At 36.5% G+C, this 18,553-nt stretch overlaps 1 protein-coding gene across 4 annotated transcripts in view; it reads right to left on the bottom strand.

The window, feature by feature from the left end:
* The window catches only part of KHDRBS3 (KH RNA binding domain containing, signal transduction associated 3), a 79,909-nt gene that overhangs the window by 38,486 nt on the left and 22,870 nt on the right, over nucleotides 1-18,553 (bottom strand). For all 4 annotated transcript variants that reach the window (XR_002433929.1, XM_021382604.1, XM_021382603.1 and 1 more), the window contains exons 2-5: nucleotides 17,877-17,995; nucleotides 6,644-6,760; nucleotides 5,000-5,146; nucleotides 1,260-1,399 (exon numbers count right to left, since the gene is read on the bottom strand). Coding sequence is in view for 3 of the 4 variants with exons in the window: in XM_021382604.1 (XP_021238279.1) it covers nucleotides 1,260-1,399; nucleotides 5,000-5,146; nucleotides 6,644-6,760; nucleotides 17,877-17,995 (523 nt within the window). In the remaining variant the exon portion in view is untranslated. The remainder of the gene's footprint in view (nucleotides 1-1,259; nucleotides 1,400-4,999; nucleotides 5,147-6,643; nucleotides 6,761-17,876; nucleotides 17,996-18,553) is intronic.

The raw sequence follows: 18,553 nt of genomic DNA, 5'->3' as shown, positions 1-18,553 counted from the left end.
ATAAATCAGCAAACAAAAATAATCAAAATCAAGTAAGATCTGATTTGCAATACTTTTTATGGCTGATTACAGTGCTAAAGACAGGAATCTCAAGATATAATTACCACTATTTCAAGTAACATTAAAATAAAAAGAAGGAGAATAGATATATTTGCTTATCATTACTCATCTAAGAATAAATCAACGAATTTGTGTTCTTATGCAAAAGGCAGTTATACTCTTACTAGATGCTCCCAAATGTAAATTCCCTACTTTAAGGTCCATTCTGTATTGTGTTAACAACCACTGTCAGGACAGACAATGGTTGTTAACACAACACAAACAGATCTTGTCAAGTGCAATAATTTCTCAGTACTTCTTCTATCATGTTTAAACTAAACTAGAACACTTCAAAACTGTATTCTGAAATTATTTTAGAAGCTAAAAATGTAAGTTTCAAGCTTGTTGTAATTAAGAACCATAGTGGCATGATAAGGAAAATAGATCATCGTAGAAAACTGTTACACTTAACTGCAGCAGTCACGACCTACTATAAAAGAAACTGTTATGGAGTTTATTTAGTTTTGATTTCGCACTTCAGGACTCAGAGGATTTAAAGCTGTCATCCCAATACTTCAACAAAGACAGGGAGTTTCCAGAGTAAAAACAAAACATCTCCTGTGTCAAAAAAATAAATAAAGCACAAGAGGCAGTAAACTTGCCTATTCTTGGGTCAAGCAAAGCTACTTTTTATGAATAACGTTCCAATAAGAGAAGCCAAAATCTGAGTTCTACTTCTACAACATTTCTATAAGACTACTTTATCACAATCCTGAAAATTGACTGTAATACAGTAAAGAAAAGGAATGTGTATATTCCATGGATTAGAAAAATCACTCTGAAATCTGTAAGTCAAGGCAGGACACTTTTTAAAAACCTATGAGCTCCACAGGGCCAAGACGTACACCTAAGGAGCTGCTGAAAGTTAATGGTTAAGCAAACAACCACAGTAAGACTGAACATCTTGTACGGTGCACAGTGTTTCTTAAAGTGTATCATTCAAGTTTCGTAAGATAAGTTTCAGCAACTAACTGTTGTTAGTTCAGTTAATTCAGTCTAAACTGATTAGACGATCTTTGAAGAATCAAGATTATTTCTCTGTTCTTGTTTTTGGGTGCTATTGTACATTGGGTAGATTGGTGTTTTCTTTTAAATGTTTGAAAGGATAAGCTTAAAATATACACATTCAAATGAAATTACATTGCAGCTGAGACATCTACCTGGTCAAAGCAGGAACTGGTACTCCCCTTGCTCGAATAGATGGCTTTCCACGAACTACTGGAACCTCTGCATTCTCTGAACCACCATTCAAATACGTTAACTCTTGAAGCTGCGCCTGTCTGATTTCATCATTGTAGTCCTGAAACAACGGAGGGTAAAGGGGGAAAAAGCACACTGTTCAACCACCGTACCAAGTTACAAGCAGCAAAACAAAGCTCCTAAAAGGACTTCCTCTTAAATGAAAAACTTGAACTTCCCACTGAAAAGTTTAATACACAGAAGAGTGCTATAAGCATATTTCTAGAAGAATTCTATGCATTAACGGCAATTTGTGCTCAGGTCATGTTTTTCTTCCCCACTGCATATTACCTGGAGGTAGCTTTATCACTTAAAATGTGAATTTTAAAATGCTGCAGACGACAGGTGAAAATAAAATAGAAAAATCAAGGTCTCATACTCTGAGCTGAGATCTAGTCTGTAGTTATTTAAGATGGATAGCTCATTAAAAGCAGGAAACATCTATTGCCTGATGTTGCAATGTGGTACAGAAGAAATACACTGTTGAGAACAGCCCTCCATGAACAACGAATAGATTAACCACCTATGCTTTTAAAATCAGGAGTTAAGGAGGAAATAAGAAATGAAATTCAATCACAAATGTTCACTGTTCTTTCAAAAAAAAAGAACTCTAAAATATTCAATTCTACAATAAGCAAGGGTGAACAAACTGAAGACAAATGATTTGTTTCTTATTCAATATAAATATTCACACAAGATCTACAAAAAAGAAAGCTGAAGTAATTTATATGGAATTAACATGGTTTTTCTCAAACCCACAGGAGTCTTTCCAAGGGATTTTGTGCCAACTTCCAAAACCGGCACATCATAGGAATAAAAGAGATAGCACAATGAACTCTTTAGAACTGAACATATTTTTCTGTCATTTCCCTCCACTTAAGATGAGCCAAAGAACAAATACACCAAGGTGAATCAAGAGAATACTTTATTCAGCATCTATACATAGACACTGAGCATCAAAATATTTATAGGTCCTCTAAGAATAATGAAGCAATGCTTCTGATAAAAATCACTCTTCTCTTCTGCAAATCTTTCCATTTCAAAGAAGGAAGGTGTATGGGAACTGCTGAGTCATGGCCTGAACCACTGATGGAGCACCTGGAGAAAAGACCTGGTCAGCCCTCAGAGCACAGGAGAAGGCAATTCACCTGTGTGACCGAAGGGGTGGAGCCTGGCTCCACTCCTCTTAGGCCTCATTGAAGGGCTGACCGCCACTACCCCTTTGAGACTATTCTCTAACTAGCATGAGAAACCATCTGGCAAAGAGGATACAGAATAACTGGAAGAGTGAATCAACTGAACTGTTTCAAGAACTGCATATTTGAAGCTTTTGAAATACAAACTCTGTTGTAAAACAGAACTTGGGATCCAACAAAATCACACTACCACAAGGAAGGGGCAACAAGCATTGTTCTGATAACTACCAAGTAGAAATCCAGAATGAATTCTGGGACAGATCAGCATCAAGCACAACACCCAGAAGTCTAGCAATTGAAAAGGCTATTGACCATAAAGTCTGACAAGAACAAAGGGACTGGGTAACTTAAAGGAAAGAAAGAATATACTAAAAGGCAGATAAGAGTCAAGGCAACTTGATGAGCACAGCCAAAACAAATGATGTCAGAAGCTTTTAGGTCTTCCCTTCAGTCAGTCTGAAACAGTTATATGCTGCTGCAGGTGTTGAAGGCTCACCTTCAGTGTAAAAGTGCTTGTCTGTAGATCTGAAATGAGTTGAGCAATAAACCCATAGCATTTCACCATACTCAGCTGCAAGGATATTTTGTATTTTACACTCTAGCACCAACTGTGATTGCGTATCAGACCTGACATGGAAACCGAAAGACTTCCATAAATCAGGATCAGCATCTAATATTGGAATGCATAGTTAGCTGGCACTGTTAAGAACAAAAACTAAGGTCATATATTGAAAGCAGGTCGTCTTTCTTAGAAGAAAACTGATAGTTTGCCTAGAAGCCACAGCAGATATTACAGGAAATAAAATCAAATAGCATTTGGCAGGAGTTAACCCAATATTTATTACTTCTAGAAGGGACAAAGCCAGTCCTTATTGCTTCATGGGGTTACTGCTGCAGGCAGTTGAGGAACAAGAGATTACACCTTTTACAACTACTGCAATAAGATTGCATTTGAAAAGCCAAAGAGAAATTAAGAGAGTGTTGACTTGATCTTATATTTCATAAGAGATCATGTAGTTCAGCTCAGTACAATCAAGGCAGTTATCAAAATGTGACTAGAAATGTCTAATCAATAAATGGAATTGCTCATTATCAGTCTAATTTTTCTGGTTTAATGGACGTACTAAATATACGCTAAGTATATTTATTGTGACATTAGGTAAATTAAGCTCAATGAAGAAATAAGATTTGCACAGGAATCAGACACACACTCTCTACTTCCAGTGAATGTAAAAGGCGTTTCTTATGGGCATCAAATGTGGGCATTTTCATCTAAAGACAGCTGTTTGCCCACTAGAGCAGACAATCTCTTTACATCTTACTGAAAAGATATTCAAGCCTTCACACAAAACTTGAATCATGTAAATACAGTAGCCTTCCACATTAAAACAGTTCAGCATTCCTACATATATTCTGCTGGGTTTCCCCTACCTCATCAGTTAGTTCGTCTGAATAGAAGTATATGAAAAGACGTAAATATACATCAAAAAAGCTACTTGGCACTCTTAGATTTTTGATGCGAAGATTGGTTATTCAAAAACAGAACATAAATTGCAAACACAGAACGGTTTAGGTCAGATGGAGCTCTGGGTCCAACTGCCCAACCCCTGACTAAGTATGGACGCCCAAAGCAGGGTGCCCAGGCCCATGTCCAGGCAGCTTTTGGAGATCTCCAAGAAGGAGATTCCATAGCCTCTCAGGGCAACCTGTGCCAGTGTTCTGCCACTCTCACAGCACAGAAGTGCTTCCTTATGTTCACATGAGACCTGCTTTGGTTTGTATAAGTGTAGTACTGGAGCGTATGAACTACTTTTCATTAAGAAAGGTGCAAGTCAGAAGAGCCAAGAAGCACACAGTCAACTCAAGTCACTTGTGGACTTCCAGCTTCATGGATCTAGATTGATGCAAAATGAATCCCCCAAAATACATACACTCATGTTCTCAGGTTATCAGCACCAATTGCTTCACCCTAGAGAAGAACTTGCAGATCTACTCAAGCTGTAGTAGCCATACAGCACAGGCATCTAACTCATTCTTACACTACTACAATGACTATACACAAGTATCTATACTACTGCCACTCTAAGATATGCACCTTTGAAAATTTTCCTTACCTAAATCTCCCACATTTCCAAGATCTTGTACTAATCAAGAACAAAATTTAGCAACATTATCAGCTCGGTATAAGAAGAAAGTGATATCAATACACCTTGAACAAATATAGAAACCAAAGCATGCTCTTTCAGTAAAACTGATTTCTCTAAATTCTGGTTAAGTCCAGCACACTTTCTGAAGAAAATTGCATTACACATTAATTAAAAACTATTTTTCCTGGGATTATCAAAATATTAGGATAATAACTTTGATGGATATCAAGATAAAATACCATATGAAATGATTATTATGCAAAATGTTATTACTTTGATTGAAGACTAAGAAGGAAATATAGGAAAAAAAATACTAACAGGGATGAGAAACTTCTTGATTTCTTCTAATGCATGTCCCATTCTGGCATATGCTTCTGCTGGTGGAGCAAAAACTTCAATTAAAACATGCAGGTCATCATTTAGGTGGAAGTATTTTGCCTCTCCACTTTTTCTCAGTTCTTCCTCCTAAGAAAACACAGAAAGGTTGTTTTTTTTTCCATTTAATAATTTTATTAAACATTTTAATGTAGGTGTTAGAATTGGTTTGGATGCATTTACACTGACTGTCTGTTCACATTTAGCTATCGACAACTAAAACGCCTAGAATTTTATACTTTTCTAATACACTTCAGACAAGCTTGTTGCTAAATATCAGAATATTATCAATTTGCTTATCAGCGCTAGAAGCCTAATAACCCAGAATAGGACCCAGCAGCTCCTTATCAAATACAGAAATGGTAATACAAAGGAGAAAGCTTTCAGTTTTCCTCAAATGCACCAGTTTTATGTAGAAAACACAAAGAGAAATAAATAAGATGAGCACTGCCAAGGCAGCAACAATGAAACTGCTTGTTTTGGTACCTGCGTTACTGTCAGACAGAAAAAGCAGCGTAGTCTATTTATCTATAGGAACAAATAAAGCTTCTCTCCACATTTTAAGTATTATATTATACAGAACAACGTACTTCATTATTTGTCAGATATCACATTAAAGTTTCAATTAGAATTCTTCTATGATTTTCTAGGAAATGCATGCATTGGTCACATCTGAGATCTTGCCACCTTTTCTGACCAGTAACTTGTTAATCAGCAATTAAATTCTGAGCTCCTCTCCAGTGTAGACTGGTATTCCTTCTCACACAGAAGGAAAAACACAAAGTGGTTTTATATTTCCGATAACATTGTAAGCCACAAAAGGAGGCCAATAAAACTTGGTATACAACAGGCAAGTAGTATTTTAATTTGTATCAGTAAAAAAGTACAATTCACTAAGCAGGTGATGTGATTGTCTTCACACTGATTTACACTGCCTTTGTTTGCTACAGCTTGGGTTACATATACACTAACAGTAAGAATGAAGTTGGTTTGTTCAGACATATATGAGGCCATAGATTTCTGCTGTGTATTTGGATACTGTCACCATAACCAAATATCTTCCATTAAAACAACTGCAATCAGATGTTGGCTTAAGTTGTATACAGCTTCCTAGGGCTGTGAATTTTTTTTCCTACTTGTACTTAATCTGCTTTCATCATTTGTTATTCTTTGTCTATAAAAATAGATGTTATTAAATGTTAAGTGCTCTTTTCTGTGAAAAATCTTTGTTTGTCTTTATCTAGAAGTCTTTCTAAGGTGAAAATATTGTGACATTCACTTGGACACTGTATATTATAATCAGTATAGGACTGACCTACAATGAGCCACTCCTAATGCCACAGTTACTTTCCCAGGAACTCTAGTTTGGGGACTATACATACAGCTTGTAGTAGCCTCAAAAACAACTGTGACAACGGGCTCCTTACAGAAAACAGTCTCCATCTGAATCTAATTAATACAAGTATGTCTGATGTTTATTATTTACTCCCTGACTTTTTTTTGTCACAGGATTTTTTCATCTCCCAAAAATTTTAGGAAGAAATTCAGGTATCTTAACCACTCTCTACTAAAATATTCAAATCTTACCTTTGTCTTATCCCTCATAGAACCTTTTCCCAAAATAGACATTTTTGTCAGTGTTTCTTCCTGCAACCGCTTTAGAGAATTACCACGTGGGCCCAAAAGCTTTCCCACAAAGTTAAACTGTAAGAAAACAAAAAGACATTATGACCATTGGATTTCTAAGCACAGAAATGAGCAAAATTTGCTGAAACAACTTTTTGTTCTAGTTGCAAAAAAAAAAAAACAAGTGTTAAATCATAAATGACAGTCACTAACTACAAACACATAGGACATTAACAGCATGTTAGGGATTACCAGATGCCAGCTGAAACCTAGAAGTATCTGAACTCAAAGAACTTGCAAACAGCATAAATAAATGACACATTCAAGGCTGAGACCAGATGTGCTCAAACTGCAATTCAGTTTTTCAGCAGTTGTTACCAGGTATATAACCATAAAAACAAAGCTGGCAGCAATCCTTCACAGATGCAGTAGCACCCAACAAAAGTTCTGAAAATGAAAAAATGTGAATTGCCTTATGCTGCCTATAAGATTTATGAGGTAATATAGCAACTCATATAATATACCCTACACTAAAACACAGAAACAAACAGGGAATTAAATCTAGAAAATATAAGCATATAAGTTCTGCCTCAAACCAAAATGAACGTTCTTTAAGACATTCTCAACTGTTACTCAACCCCTTATCACTGAAGTTTACCAAAACCAGCTGCAGTTCATAACCAGGGCAAAACACTATTAAGGTAACAAAGGAGAGGGCAGTGGTGCATCACAAATATCAAGGAAAATTATTACTCGGGGAAAACCCATTTGCACAAAACATCAAAACAGGCCACTGTGAATACCTGGTGCTCCTTCAGCCCAGAAGGTGATTCAAAGGGAAGATGAGTCAAAAACACAAATTCAAAACCCCACCCAGAGAAATAAAAAAAAAGGATCTGTCTGCTGTCACTTAAGGACACAAAATTGGGTTCAGTGGAGCTGGGAGGCACGAGAGATCTCCACAGCATGTATATTCTCAGATGCATACTGAGAAAAAAGCTATGTAAATTCAGTAGTTCGCCTTTGTACATCTTTACACTGCATTTTGGAAAGTATATAAAATCTGAAGGGTAGTTAAATTAGTTTTAAAATCTTCTCTAAAGTAAAGAGACACATATTTGATTTTTTTTTTTCTGCATAGTAAAAAGTGCCATTAAACATGAGATACACTTCGAAATTTGTATGGAACAACATTTACCTAAAGCATTAATTTAATCCGTTATAAATAATATCCAAATTTGGAGATTACTATTCAGGTATACTTACTATCCCTTGTAAAGCTTTATAAAACCATGATATTCACAAACTGTTGTAATCTAAGGTGACCCGCTTATGGTAACAGAGTTTTAGGCATAAGTAATATACAGCAACCCAATAACACAAATACCTTTAAACTACTTGTTTTTCTGGCCTCATTTATGCAACTGTTTTTCAGTTGTCTCTTCCTCTAGTACTGTATCATTAGATGGCCACAATGAGCTCATTTGATCTCCCTTTTCCTCTAAACTAATCCAACAGCAGTTGACAATGAGGCAGTAGCAGCTCTAACAAACTCCATTGTTGCTACAATGGAAGCGCTGATGGAAAAAGAAGTCCAGCTATGGTTCTCCTACAATGAAGAAAGTCTACAGCTCCAGTTCAACTACTTCAATTTGAGACAAAAAGAAATGCAAGCAATAAAAAGGCCTATTAAAAATGAAAACGTAATTCTTCTCTCTTTAGTACCTGCAAGCTCAATTCCCGACTTAGAAACAGGATACAGCTTGAATGAATGGCCATGGATGACTGGTCCCCACAAGCTATTGAATAAGGCCTTTCATGAACTAGTCTTTTCTGAAACTAGCAGATCAAATCTCAAAAAATACTAAGGTGACACCTTTAACTCTGCTATGGTACCTCATTTTATTCCTTACAGTTTTTTTAGATACTGTCAAGGAAAACAGATTAGAAATATGTTGCCCAGAGTAATGGAAATCTCCCGTGCTGAGAGCATTCATGAGGTCATCCGAAGGTTGGACCAGAGATGTCTCAGAAGTCCCTTCCTACACAGACTTTTGACTTTATGATTACAAGGGTGTAACTGCAATGAAAGCATTCAAACTACTTGCAATCATTTAAAAAAAAAAATAAAAATAAAACCCAAACACTGAACTTTCAAGTCAGCCTTGTCAATTTTCTTAAATAAATGATCACTACTTTTGAACAGAAACTTTATGGTTAAACTCAAATGGAAACTTTCACGTAATGGAATACTACAACTTTACAACATTTCAGGTTACTCATGTTTTCAGTAAAATAGTCTTGTAAATTAGGAAAACAAGTACTACATACATTTTTAAAAGATTTTTCCATTTACAGTAGACTATGTTAGAAATATTTCTAAACATTGATTAGCTGCAGTCTGGTATTAGGCAACTTTTAATCTATTTTACTATGTTTTCAGATGGAGTTTTACTCAAAAATTATCACAATTTAGGAATAAGTAATTTAGTATTTAACTATTCAGTACACAGTGCTGAGCATTTAATTGAAACAAACTACTGGACCATTAAAAACTAAAAATCCTAACATACAAATAGAAGTGCACGCTTCTAACAACAGAAATGAGTTCTACTTTCAGGTGTCATCTTCAGAAAAAAAGAAAATAACTAGAAGGCTCTGGAGCTCTGAGAAGAATTTTGTGCTAGGAAGTAGAGCTGTTCACTCCTGCTGTTTAGTACCAAATAGCATGTGTGTGTGTGTGTATATCATGTGTATCCAGCGCTTCCTTGACCTAGAAAACTAATATCTTTGATCAATGTATTTTCTGCAAATACAAGAAAACCTCTAGTACGGTCAATATACAAGTAGCTACACAGATGACATTCTAGACATCACATTTAATAAACATGAAATATATTACCTGTATCCTGAGAACCACTGATCTAATCTTTTCTGTGCACTCAGGCTCCAAATGTTAGACTTGACACCTTTGAAGCATGAGAAATCTGTGCTGCAAGACTGAAATTCTGCTGATTTGAAGGTATGGTACCTTTAGATATAGCTAGACATCACTAGGAGTTTCTAGAAATGGCTTACTACATAGTCTTTTTACTCCCACATAAGAAAGCTAGGAAAGGACAGACTTTCCGTAAATAGAACCCATTTGCGATTGGATAAAATCTTTCAGTAGAGAAAAGTCACTTTGAACGGGTACAGGATTTCTTGAACTGATGAACATTAAGCAGGAAGTATCTGTTCAGAAAAAGCTTTGCATAAAATCTCACTAAGATACTGAAATGCTCAAAAAGATAACTACTAGATCATCTTCACTATACAGAGTGTATTATTATCCTCAGTAATCAACAACTGGGACTGGAACCTAAGGTAAAATACTGCAACACGGTAGGACAAATTTTCATCACAAAATTAACAAATCCAGCCTAGTTGCTGGTGGAACATAACGAAGTAAGCCTGGCAAATGCAAGCTAGTTCTTACAGAAGTTCCTCACATACAATGTTCACAGCTGCTTCCTCCCATGCCTCACATTCCTGAAGTTCTTTTGTCCTTCTGAACACACAAAAAAAGCAAATTCTGATCTGGTATTGAACTCAAGCTCAAAAACTCTCTGAATTAGGCAATGAATAGTAAAAACAAGGTATTTGTGCAGCTGTGGACAAGTAAGATCAGACCAGTCGCTTGTTATCTCTGGCTCAAAATCCAAGCTGCCAGATTCTTCTCTTCATTGACTTCTCAGTGCAGCACGATCATATCTAAATTGCACACTATTAGTCCAAATTGCACTCAAGTTAGCTAGTTTCAGCTCAACTTTGTATTAAAACAGTCAACACTACTTTCCACTATTAACAAGTGTCAGCCATGAATGTTATTCTGCAGTGTGGATAAACCTATGTTAAAACAAGAGATATCTATACATTCAAACAGCTTCCAGGATCTTAGGTATGAATTAGGATCTTAACATGGATTATAGTATATAAACCTGAGGGTAAAGCCTTCATCTCTGAACTGCTTCCAGAATAGCTCAGAAAGCTATGCCAGATACAGTACCTTGGGAAACCAGATAATAGCAAAAAGTTGAGACATGTTAGTAAAAAGAGTACCAAGATTGAGAGTAACAGACTCAGGAAGAAGGGACTGGAGAAGACACTAGATATTGTCAAGTTAATGCCAAAAGACACTCTCCAGTAGTGAGTGGATAAATGGTACCCTCTGAAGTCTCAACATCAGTACTAATAAATGCAACACAGACTCGTCTAATTCCTTAGGTAAGAGATTCTGTCTGTTGGCTGTTGATGTCCACAAGCCCAAAAATATAGGTTAACTATACTGAAAGCATGAATTTGTTTCCCTTGCACAGGGACATTACCTTTAAATAGTGTAACAAAAGAATCTCCAGTATTTTTTTTTTCCTAGTAAGAAGATTTTACACTAATAGATAGAAGTTAGTAAGGTTTCTCATTCCTTGAAGATTGTTTTCTTTCTAGATATTCCTAATTCCTCATTTTAAGTATTTTTGCAGATTAAGGACATCATTGCTTAGCTCTTCCTTCAGAATCATCACATCAAAATATGTCTTTAACAGCCACCTAGATACGTATTTCCTTACCAAAGCAATGCTTGAAGCTATTTCCTGAAAACAGTTGTGGGAAAAAAAAACACTTCTACAAAAATCACAAATACAAATGAGACATTTGCTTTCTGAACATTTAATCTTCTGTATGAATTTCAGGAAAAAAAGGAATTAATGCCAATGCTGCAGCATGTTCAAGTATATATATTACAGGAAGTGGGACATAATAGAAGAAGTAATCCTCGTTTATCCCCATTAAGACAAGTCTGCTGAGACTAGTTCATCCAGCTTAAAATACTTAGTGAAAGTACAAATATCAGACCAAATGCTTTGCTGTAAAGCTCTAGCAAACCAATGCCAAAGCTATAGAAAGTTTTCTTGGCATATAAGTTTTCTGCAATAGTTCGCATGTGATAGATTCACTAGGAGAAAAATTTTTTTAAGTTATGATTCAGTACACTTTCCCTTACAATGACCTGGAATCAGAAAGAGTTCAAAATTTTCCTTCCTCATTTCAAGAGAATATGGTTTCTATAGGAAGGTAAGTGCTTCAATCATTCATGTTGTACCAAACTGCATTCTCCTCTGCACAGCTCTCAGAACAGTAATAGATCTTGAAACATCTATCCAACTTGAAACTTGGTTGATTACAGCAAAGTTATTCAACAGTTCTCTAGTGTTAAATCTAAGGCTTGTTCCTTCATGTCACTTCAGGTTATATACTTTTATTTTTTCTATTTCTCATTCCTACTGAAAGAGTTCTGTCCCAAAAATTTATTATAAAAGTGCATATTCTAAATAGTCACATAATTAACAGAGCTGCTCTGAAAGTAATACCTCCTATTTCATTATGTTGGATCAGAATTTCAGAAGTAGATGATGGTGAAATGGCATCAGAGGTTGATATATTTCAATATTAAGTTTTGTTGCCATGTGACAGATGGCAGCAGAGGGGCAGTCTGATTAAATTCCTCTTGACATAGAAATGCATATGAAGCAAAAGCATGGAACTGAATTCCTCCATGTGGAAAAAATGGCACCCACTGACATTCATCAATGCAGAAACAATGCAGATTATTTCTTAAGAACTTTTGAGAGATACTCAGTATTTAAATATAGTTCTGTAAGTAGTTTTTGAAATAGTAGCTTGTCAAAAGACGGAAATAATTATTCCTGCAGTTTTGATAGATTCCATGGAAAATCATCATCATTCCATTTATCATCCATTAAAGCTATTTCTCAGAACACTTGAGTTTACTAAGCTGGCACAACAAAACCAGATTTCTGAGATTACAGGCTATTTCACAATGCACATTTATCAGATATGTGTGTGCTTGGGGGGATAATACCCTCCTGCCTCATCTGTACATATGTAAGCCATGAAATTTTTCAGAAGTTCAGGAATTTCATACAAGCAGTAGGACAGATTTAGAGCCCCTTCACTCTCTTACAGCCACATCATGATCTTCCATTGCCAGCTCTCTTTATTGCTGCCTTTATGTCTGTGCAAGTTTAAAGATTCACTTTTCAAGCATGACATCCAACAGAAGTTATAGGGTTTTTCACACTTGACCTGGAGTCAAGGATATTCAACTGATGAAATAACAAAATATATTAAATCACCCTAAACTCCAATGCCTAACCTCACAAGATCGCACTAAACTGACTGCAAGCTAGGCATCCAGCATCCATGCAAACTCCAACGTATAGGTAGCAATCAGGAATGGAATTCTACCTTAAGAAGTTGGCCGTTTTCCGTTGAGGCTGCATAAAATCCTAACTTTCCCACTTATCCTTGCTTGTCATACATATCTCAGAATAGGACTGCAGACATTATTATCAGAACATATAAAAGCCTAACCTAAATATCTCAGATTAATTCCTGTATCTCAGCAATTCAAAACTTTCAAAGGAATCCACCAAGCTAGACCAACCTGAATTACTCCTAACAAGACTGTATACAATCAGATTTTGAAAAGACTTGATGGGACCTGCGGCCTACAGAGGAGTTCTGTCAGTTTTGTCTCACCGAATAACGCTGTCACCATATTGTAATATAATCACTGCATTTTTTAATGATACGAGCGTTTCCAAGGAATGCAAATGACGATAATCCAAATGCACAACCAACCTTGAGATGAAACTGAATATAACTCCTTCAAGTATCTTAAATTATTTCATAGAAATAACAAAACCAGGCTGTTCTGGTTGTTCTATCACCTTCTGTGAAGATTCAGATAGGAATCATACATCAACAAGGTTTGAGAAGACCTCCATGATCATCTAGTCCAACTGTCCACCTACCACTATTGCCCACTAAAACCAAGTATGACATGCATTTTGTCCTTAAGTTCTTCTGGGGTTTAATTGCAGGAGGAGAAGTAAAAGGAATAGCATACCACGTCTCCTACTCCAGAGATATTCAAGACCCATCTGGGCATCTTCCTGTGCAACCTGCTGTAAGGAATCTGCTTTATGGGGAGGTTGGACTCCAGAGGGCCTTTCCAACCCCTAGAATTCTGTGATTCTGTGACCTATCTCTAGTATAAGAAATCAGGCAAACTTAACACATCCACATCGATACTCAACTGTTGAACTACTAAGCAGAAGACCAAGAACAAGGAGATTTTTTTTTTTTTCAGAGAGATCAACAACATCCAAACAACAGAAAATGGGAGATACTACTTTTCAACCTGAGGTCTACCAAATTCCCTTCAGTAATGAAACCAGCAGCTCTGAACTTTAGTTGAATAGCTTTCTGCTGCAGTTAACCTGTCACCTTTAGGCAAGTCAGAGGTAATGAGGCTGAGTATGCACAGGGCACAGCCATGATCCTGAGAGAATACATCTGACAGGACAGGTAATGTGAGCAGTCATTACAATGATGCGTTGATCAGATCAGAGCTAGAACTGTCTGACCTACGTTGAGGCTATTATGATTTATTCAAGGAATCAGAGTTGGAGAGGTTTTAAAGAGGGAAAGCACAATGAAATACTCAAAGAGAATTCAGTTAACACTGTGTCAGCTTTAGTGAGGTGTTTAAATGGTGAATAGTGCACTGGTGGGCTGATTTGGTGCACGGAACTCAAAAACTAATTGGTATTTCATTGATCCCATCTACGAATCTAAACAGCACAGACATCATGACTTAACAGATTCCACTGGCAAACATTAGTAGAATGGTTTTTGCTTGCAAAATCATTTGTAGTTAGTAACATTTTTAGATACTATACCATCTTAAGGATTTAATAACTTCAATAATCCACTTTTCCATTCCCATTTAAGCTGAAAAAGCTGCATCATTTCAGAGTTGAAACAAGCTTCTTTTTTTTTGTCACCGTCTGGATACATAAGTCTGTCAGAGTCAACTCAAACTGGTACTCCCTATGCTTGATGGATTTATCAATTATCATAGTACCTCTGTCAGCTCTAAACACCAGATTCTCACTTCGTTAACAAAGAGACTACATCTGAAATACTAGAGGTATCCTTGTCCAGGATTTGTACACTAACTGACAGCTTTAGCATGGACTGTTGGCATATATAGAGAAGAAAAACTGTGAAGAGAACAGCTCTAGATTCATTATTTACACGCAGAAGAGCTTTTTATACAGCTGTCATCCATATTTATCTGCCTTACATTCCATGTTTCTGAAGCATTTGTCACTAAGACTGATCAGCAGAAAGGAGAAAATTACTCACAAATCAGAATCAACCTTCAGCCATTTTTGTGAGGTACTATCAATTTGGCATCCTCTTCAAATGACATATTTGCATTAATTCTAACACCTCTTGCAGGCAAAATGGTCTGGCAAACCACACACAAGCACAGAAAAGCACGGCCTAGAGGCATAAAGCATCATTTCAGGCTTTTTAAGAACCACATTATGTCTTCTGCTTAAATTCTGCACCACCTGAATATATAATAAATGCTTTCAAAGAAAAGCTCACCAAAGTGTCTGGAATCACTTCATATCTACCCCGGCAGACCTGATAAAGCATTCCTAATTCAACCCTCCTCTGAACGTATCTAACAGGAATAGAACGAGTACTTAGAGCAAACATTACAATGCAAAAAGTCTTTCTCCCCTCACCTTCAAGGCAGTCAAAGCTAGTCATTCACTGCAGACAACAGTACATCAAAAAAAGGCTCTCAGTTTGTCATGTTGAAGCTATGCCACCTTGTACAAAGTATTTAAATTACAGTTCCAAAATAAAGCAGTAAGCCTAATTCTAGTAAACAAGATGGCACACAATTACAGCAACTGTTTGTGTTTTGGGTCTCTCTCAGAGAAGACCAAGAGTGCCTGTGACAAGCCTGAATTCATGCCCACCTCCCAGACTACTCCCACACAATGAGTAATTTAATTCCTTTTCACAATATTTAATCTGTAATGAGCAAGCTTTTACAGAATTATCCATTTATATGTAATAAAACTGAACTTTCTAAAAGAAATATTGAGTGTCTTCCTATCCATTAGGGAGGGAAAACACTCTTCAACTAGAAAACACAGCTTTATTCCCTTCAGTAGAAGAGATTTGTCTGAGAGGAGTTGCCAGTATTCTCCATTCTGCAGATGAAGTGGAGACATACAAACTCACATGGGAAGTTTGTTCTGCACAGCAGCTGTACTGTCCCTTGTACTCTGTGCCTCTAAACAGAGAAGCACAGGATTATAAAGCCCTATCTTTTGGATATAAATTCAGGTTTCTTTCCATAGCGCAGACGAGGCTTGACTCCAGCTCAGACAGCCAATAAAAAGTCCACGGACCAGATTTACTACCAGCACACAACAGAGCATCCCTGTCCTTTCAAAAGACAGTGTGGGCTTTCCCAGCAGCTATTCTAAACAAGAATTTCAGTATTTAGATCCTTAAGGAAAGTTGACAATAAAGAATCTTTCAAAAGGCACTTCTCCTCTTCATGTCACTCTTGCTTTCTCTCCTTTCAAACTCAACTCCCTACACACCTCAACATTTAAATGAAGAAAAACATCTTGATTAGAAATACCATTCATGTAGCTTCCACTATTTGTTACCTTCCCTTTGCAATTCTTTATGTAGTATTTATAAGTCTTCCTAATCATTAGATAAACATGGAATTCTATGTCAGAATTCCAAAAAGGTGCCCACATGTAAAGCATATGCAAGCATACAAATTCACTGAAGCAATATTTCAATAAACTTTGTTCAGAGTTGAAACCCCTGCAAGTCTACAAGAAAAACATTGACAGTGCAAAGAAAACTATTTAGAAAGAAGTCTTCCAGGCAAAAATGGAGGAAAGGAATGAAGATATGAGCAGAAACAGAAGCAGCCTTGAAATTTCCAATGAAAGGTATCTCAAGGAAGTAAGAAATTACAGGATCATAGAATGATAGGACGGCTTGGGCTGGAAGGGATCTAAAAATCGTGTAGTTCCAACCTTCCTGCTATGGGCAGGATTGCTAACCACTAAATCAGGCATTAGATCAGGTTGCCCAGGTCCCCATCCAGCCTGGCAAATTCTAACCATTTTCTGTGTTTGCTGTGTTCTTTTTTAAACATTAGTATTTACATTTTTGGAGACAAAAGAATCAAGCTCCACAGAACACTGAATGTCTAAAATGCTTCCACACAGCAGTGTTCAAACATGTGATCGTAGAGAAATATTAGGAATTCAAAAATATCAACAAAATAGTTTGTATTTCCCCTAGAATACACTGCCTAATTTCAGAGTGTGCAGACACTCAGGTCAAGACTAACACTGTCTGAATCTGAAGACGAGAAAAAAAGAAATTCACACAGTGAGTTCCTTTGGCAGTGCATTTTAAGCTGTATTTTTTGTGTAAAATAAAGTGTGTTTCTAAGCCCAGAATCAGCATTAATTTAAATGTAATTATTTTTTTTTTATTCCAAAAAGGATTCCATTATTCTGAAGATATGATTTACAATTTGTTTTCAACATGTTTTTTGTGTGCTTAGCAACATCCTTCTGCGCATTTATTCCAGGAAACAATCCTACCTTAGAATTCCCATAGAACAGACTAGAGGACAGTATTGGCTGGATGGTTAACACTACCATAAATGTAAGTCATTCCCTTAAGATATACCACCAATATCTTTTTATAAGCATTTGGTTATAGATAATTAAGACATTGAGGCCCTGGAGCATGTTCAGAGGAGGGCGACGAAGCTGGTGAGGGGTCTGGAGCACAGGCCTTATGAGGAGCTGCTGAGGAAGCTGGGATTGTTCAGTCTGGAGAAGAGGAGGCTCAGGGGAGACCTTATCGCTCTCTATAACTACCTGAAGGGAGGTTGTAGTGAGCTGGGGGTCGGCCTCTTCTCTCTTGTAACTAGTGACAGGACAAGGGGGAATGGCTTCAAGTTGCGCCAGGGGAGATTCAGGCTAGATGTAGGAAGTACTTCTTTTCTGAAAGAGTGGTCAGGCACAGGAATGGGCTGTGCCGGGAGGTGGTTGAGCCACCGACCCTGGAGGTGTTCAAGAAACATTTAGATGTAGTGTTGAGAGACACGGTTTAGTGGGGTTATTGGTGGTAGGTGGATGGTTGGACTGGATGATCTTGTAGGTCTTTTCCAACCTAGCTAATTCTATGATTCTATGATAATGAAAATTACACTTACCTTAGGGAATTGCTTTACTGGAATCAAAACTTTCTGTCCCAACTTCATATTTTTATTGATGACCACATCAATATATTTTTCTTCCTCCTTTCCTTCTCCTTTCTGGTATTTTTCAATTTCTGTTGAAAGAAAAATGCTTGTTATTTTCTTAGTTTAATACTGCTGTTTCATAGCTCAGAACCTTCAAAGTCAATATAAATTAAAAATAATAACTTCAGAAATAATACTGTATAGCATGACACTATTATATATAATACCCATTGTGTGAGTAAATAATGTTTTTCATTTACAGTGTTTTTAACATTTATGTTCAGATCAGTATCTTAAATTATCACTGCACGTGTTTAAAATAATTTTTTTAATTTAATATTTAGGATACGCTTATGTATCATACGGCTCAAGCAAGGAAAAAACCATTTTGTCTTAGATACTTTACTTTTTAAATTCAAAAATTTATTGTGTAGTTTAATATTTATTACATGTCATAATGTATACAGTTGTATATAAAGCTATATAAAGTATACAGTTGTAATGGTGGTTGCCTACTGCACAAGCACCAATTCAGGTTCTCAAAATTTCAGAATTGCAACTAAAGCACATTGGAATAGCACTAATCTGATATCTCCAGGCACGACCCAAGATGACAATTAGGAATGAGATTTAAAAGTAACGAGATG

The sequence above is a fragment of the Numida meleagris genome, unplaced genomic scaffold, assembly GCF_002078875.1.
Source record: "Numida meleagris isolate 19003 breed g44 Domestic line unplaced genomic scaffold, NumMel1.0 unplaced_Scaffold252, whole genome shotgun sequence".
Lineage (NCBI taxonomy): Eukaryota > Metazoa > Chordata > Aves > Galliformes > Numididae > Numida > Numida meleagris.
Note: the sequence above shows the minus strand (reverse complement) of the source record. Positions and strands in the feature narration are given on the sequence as shown.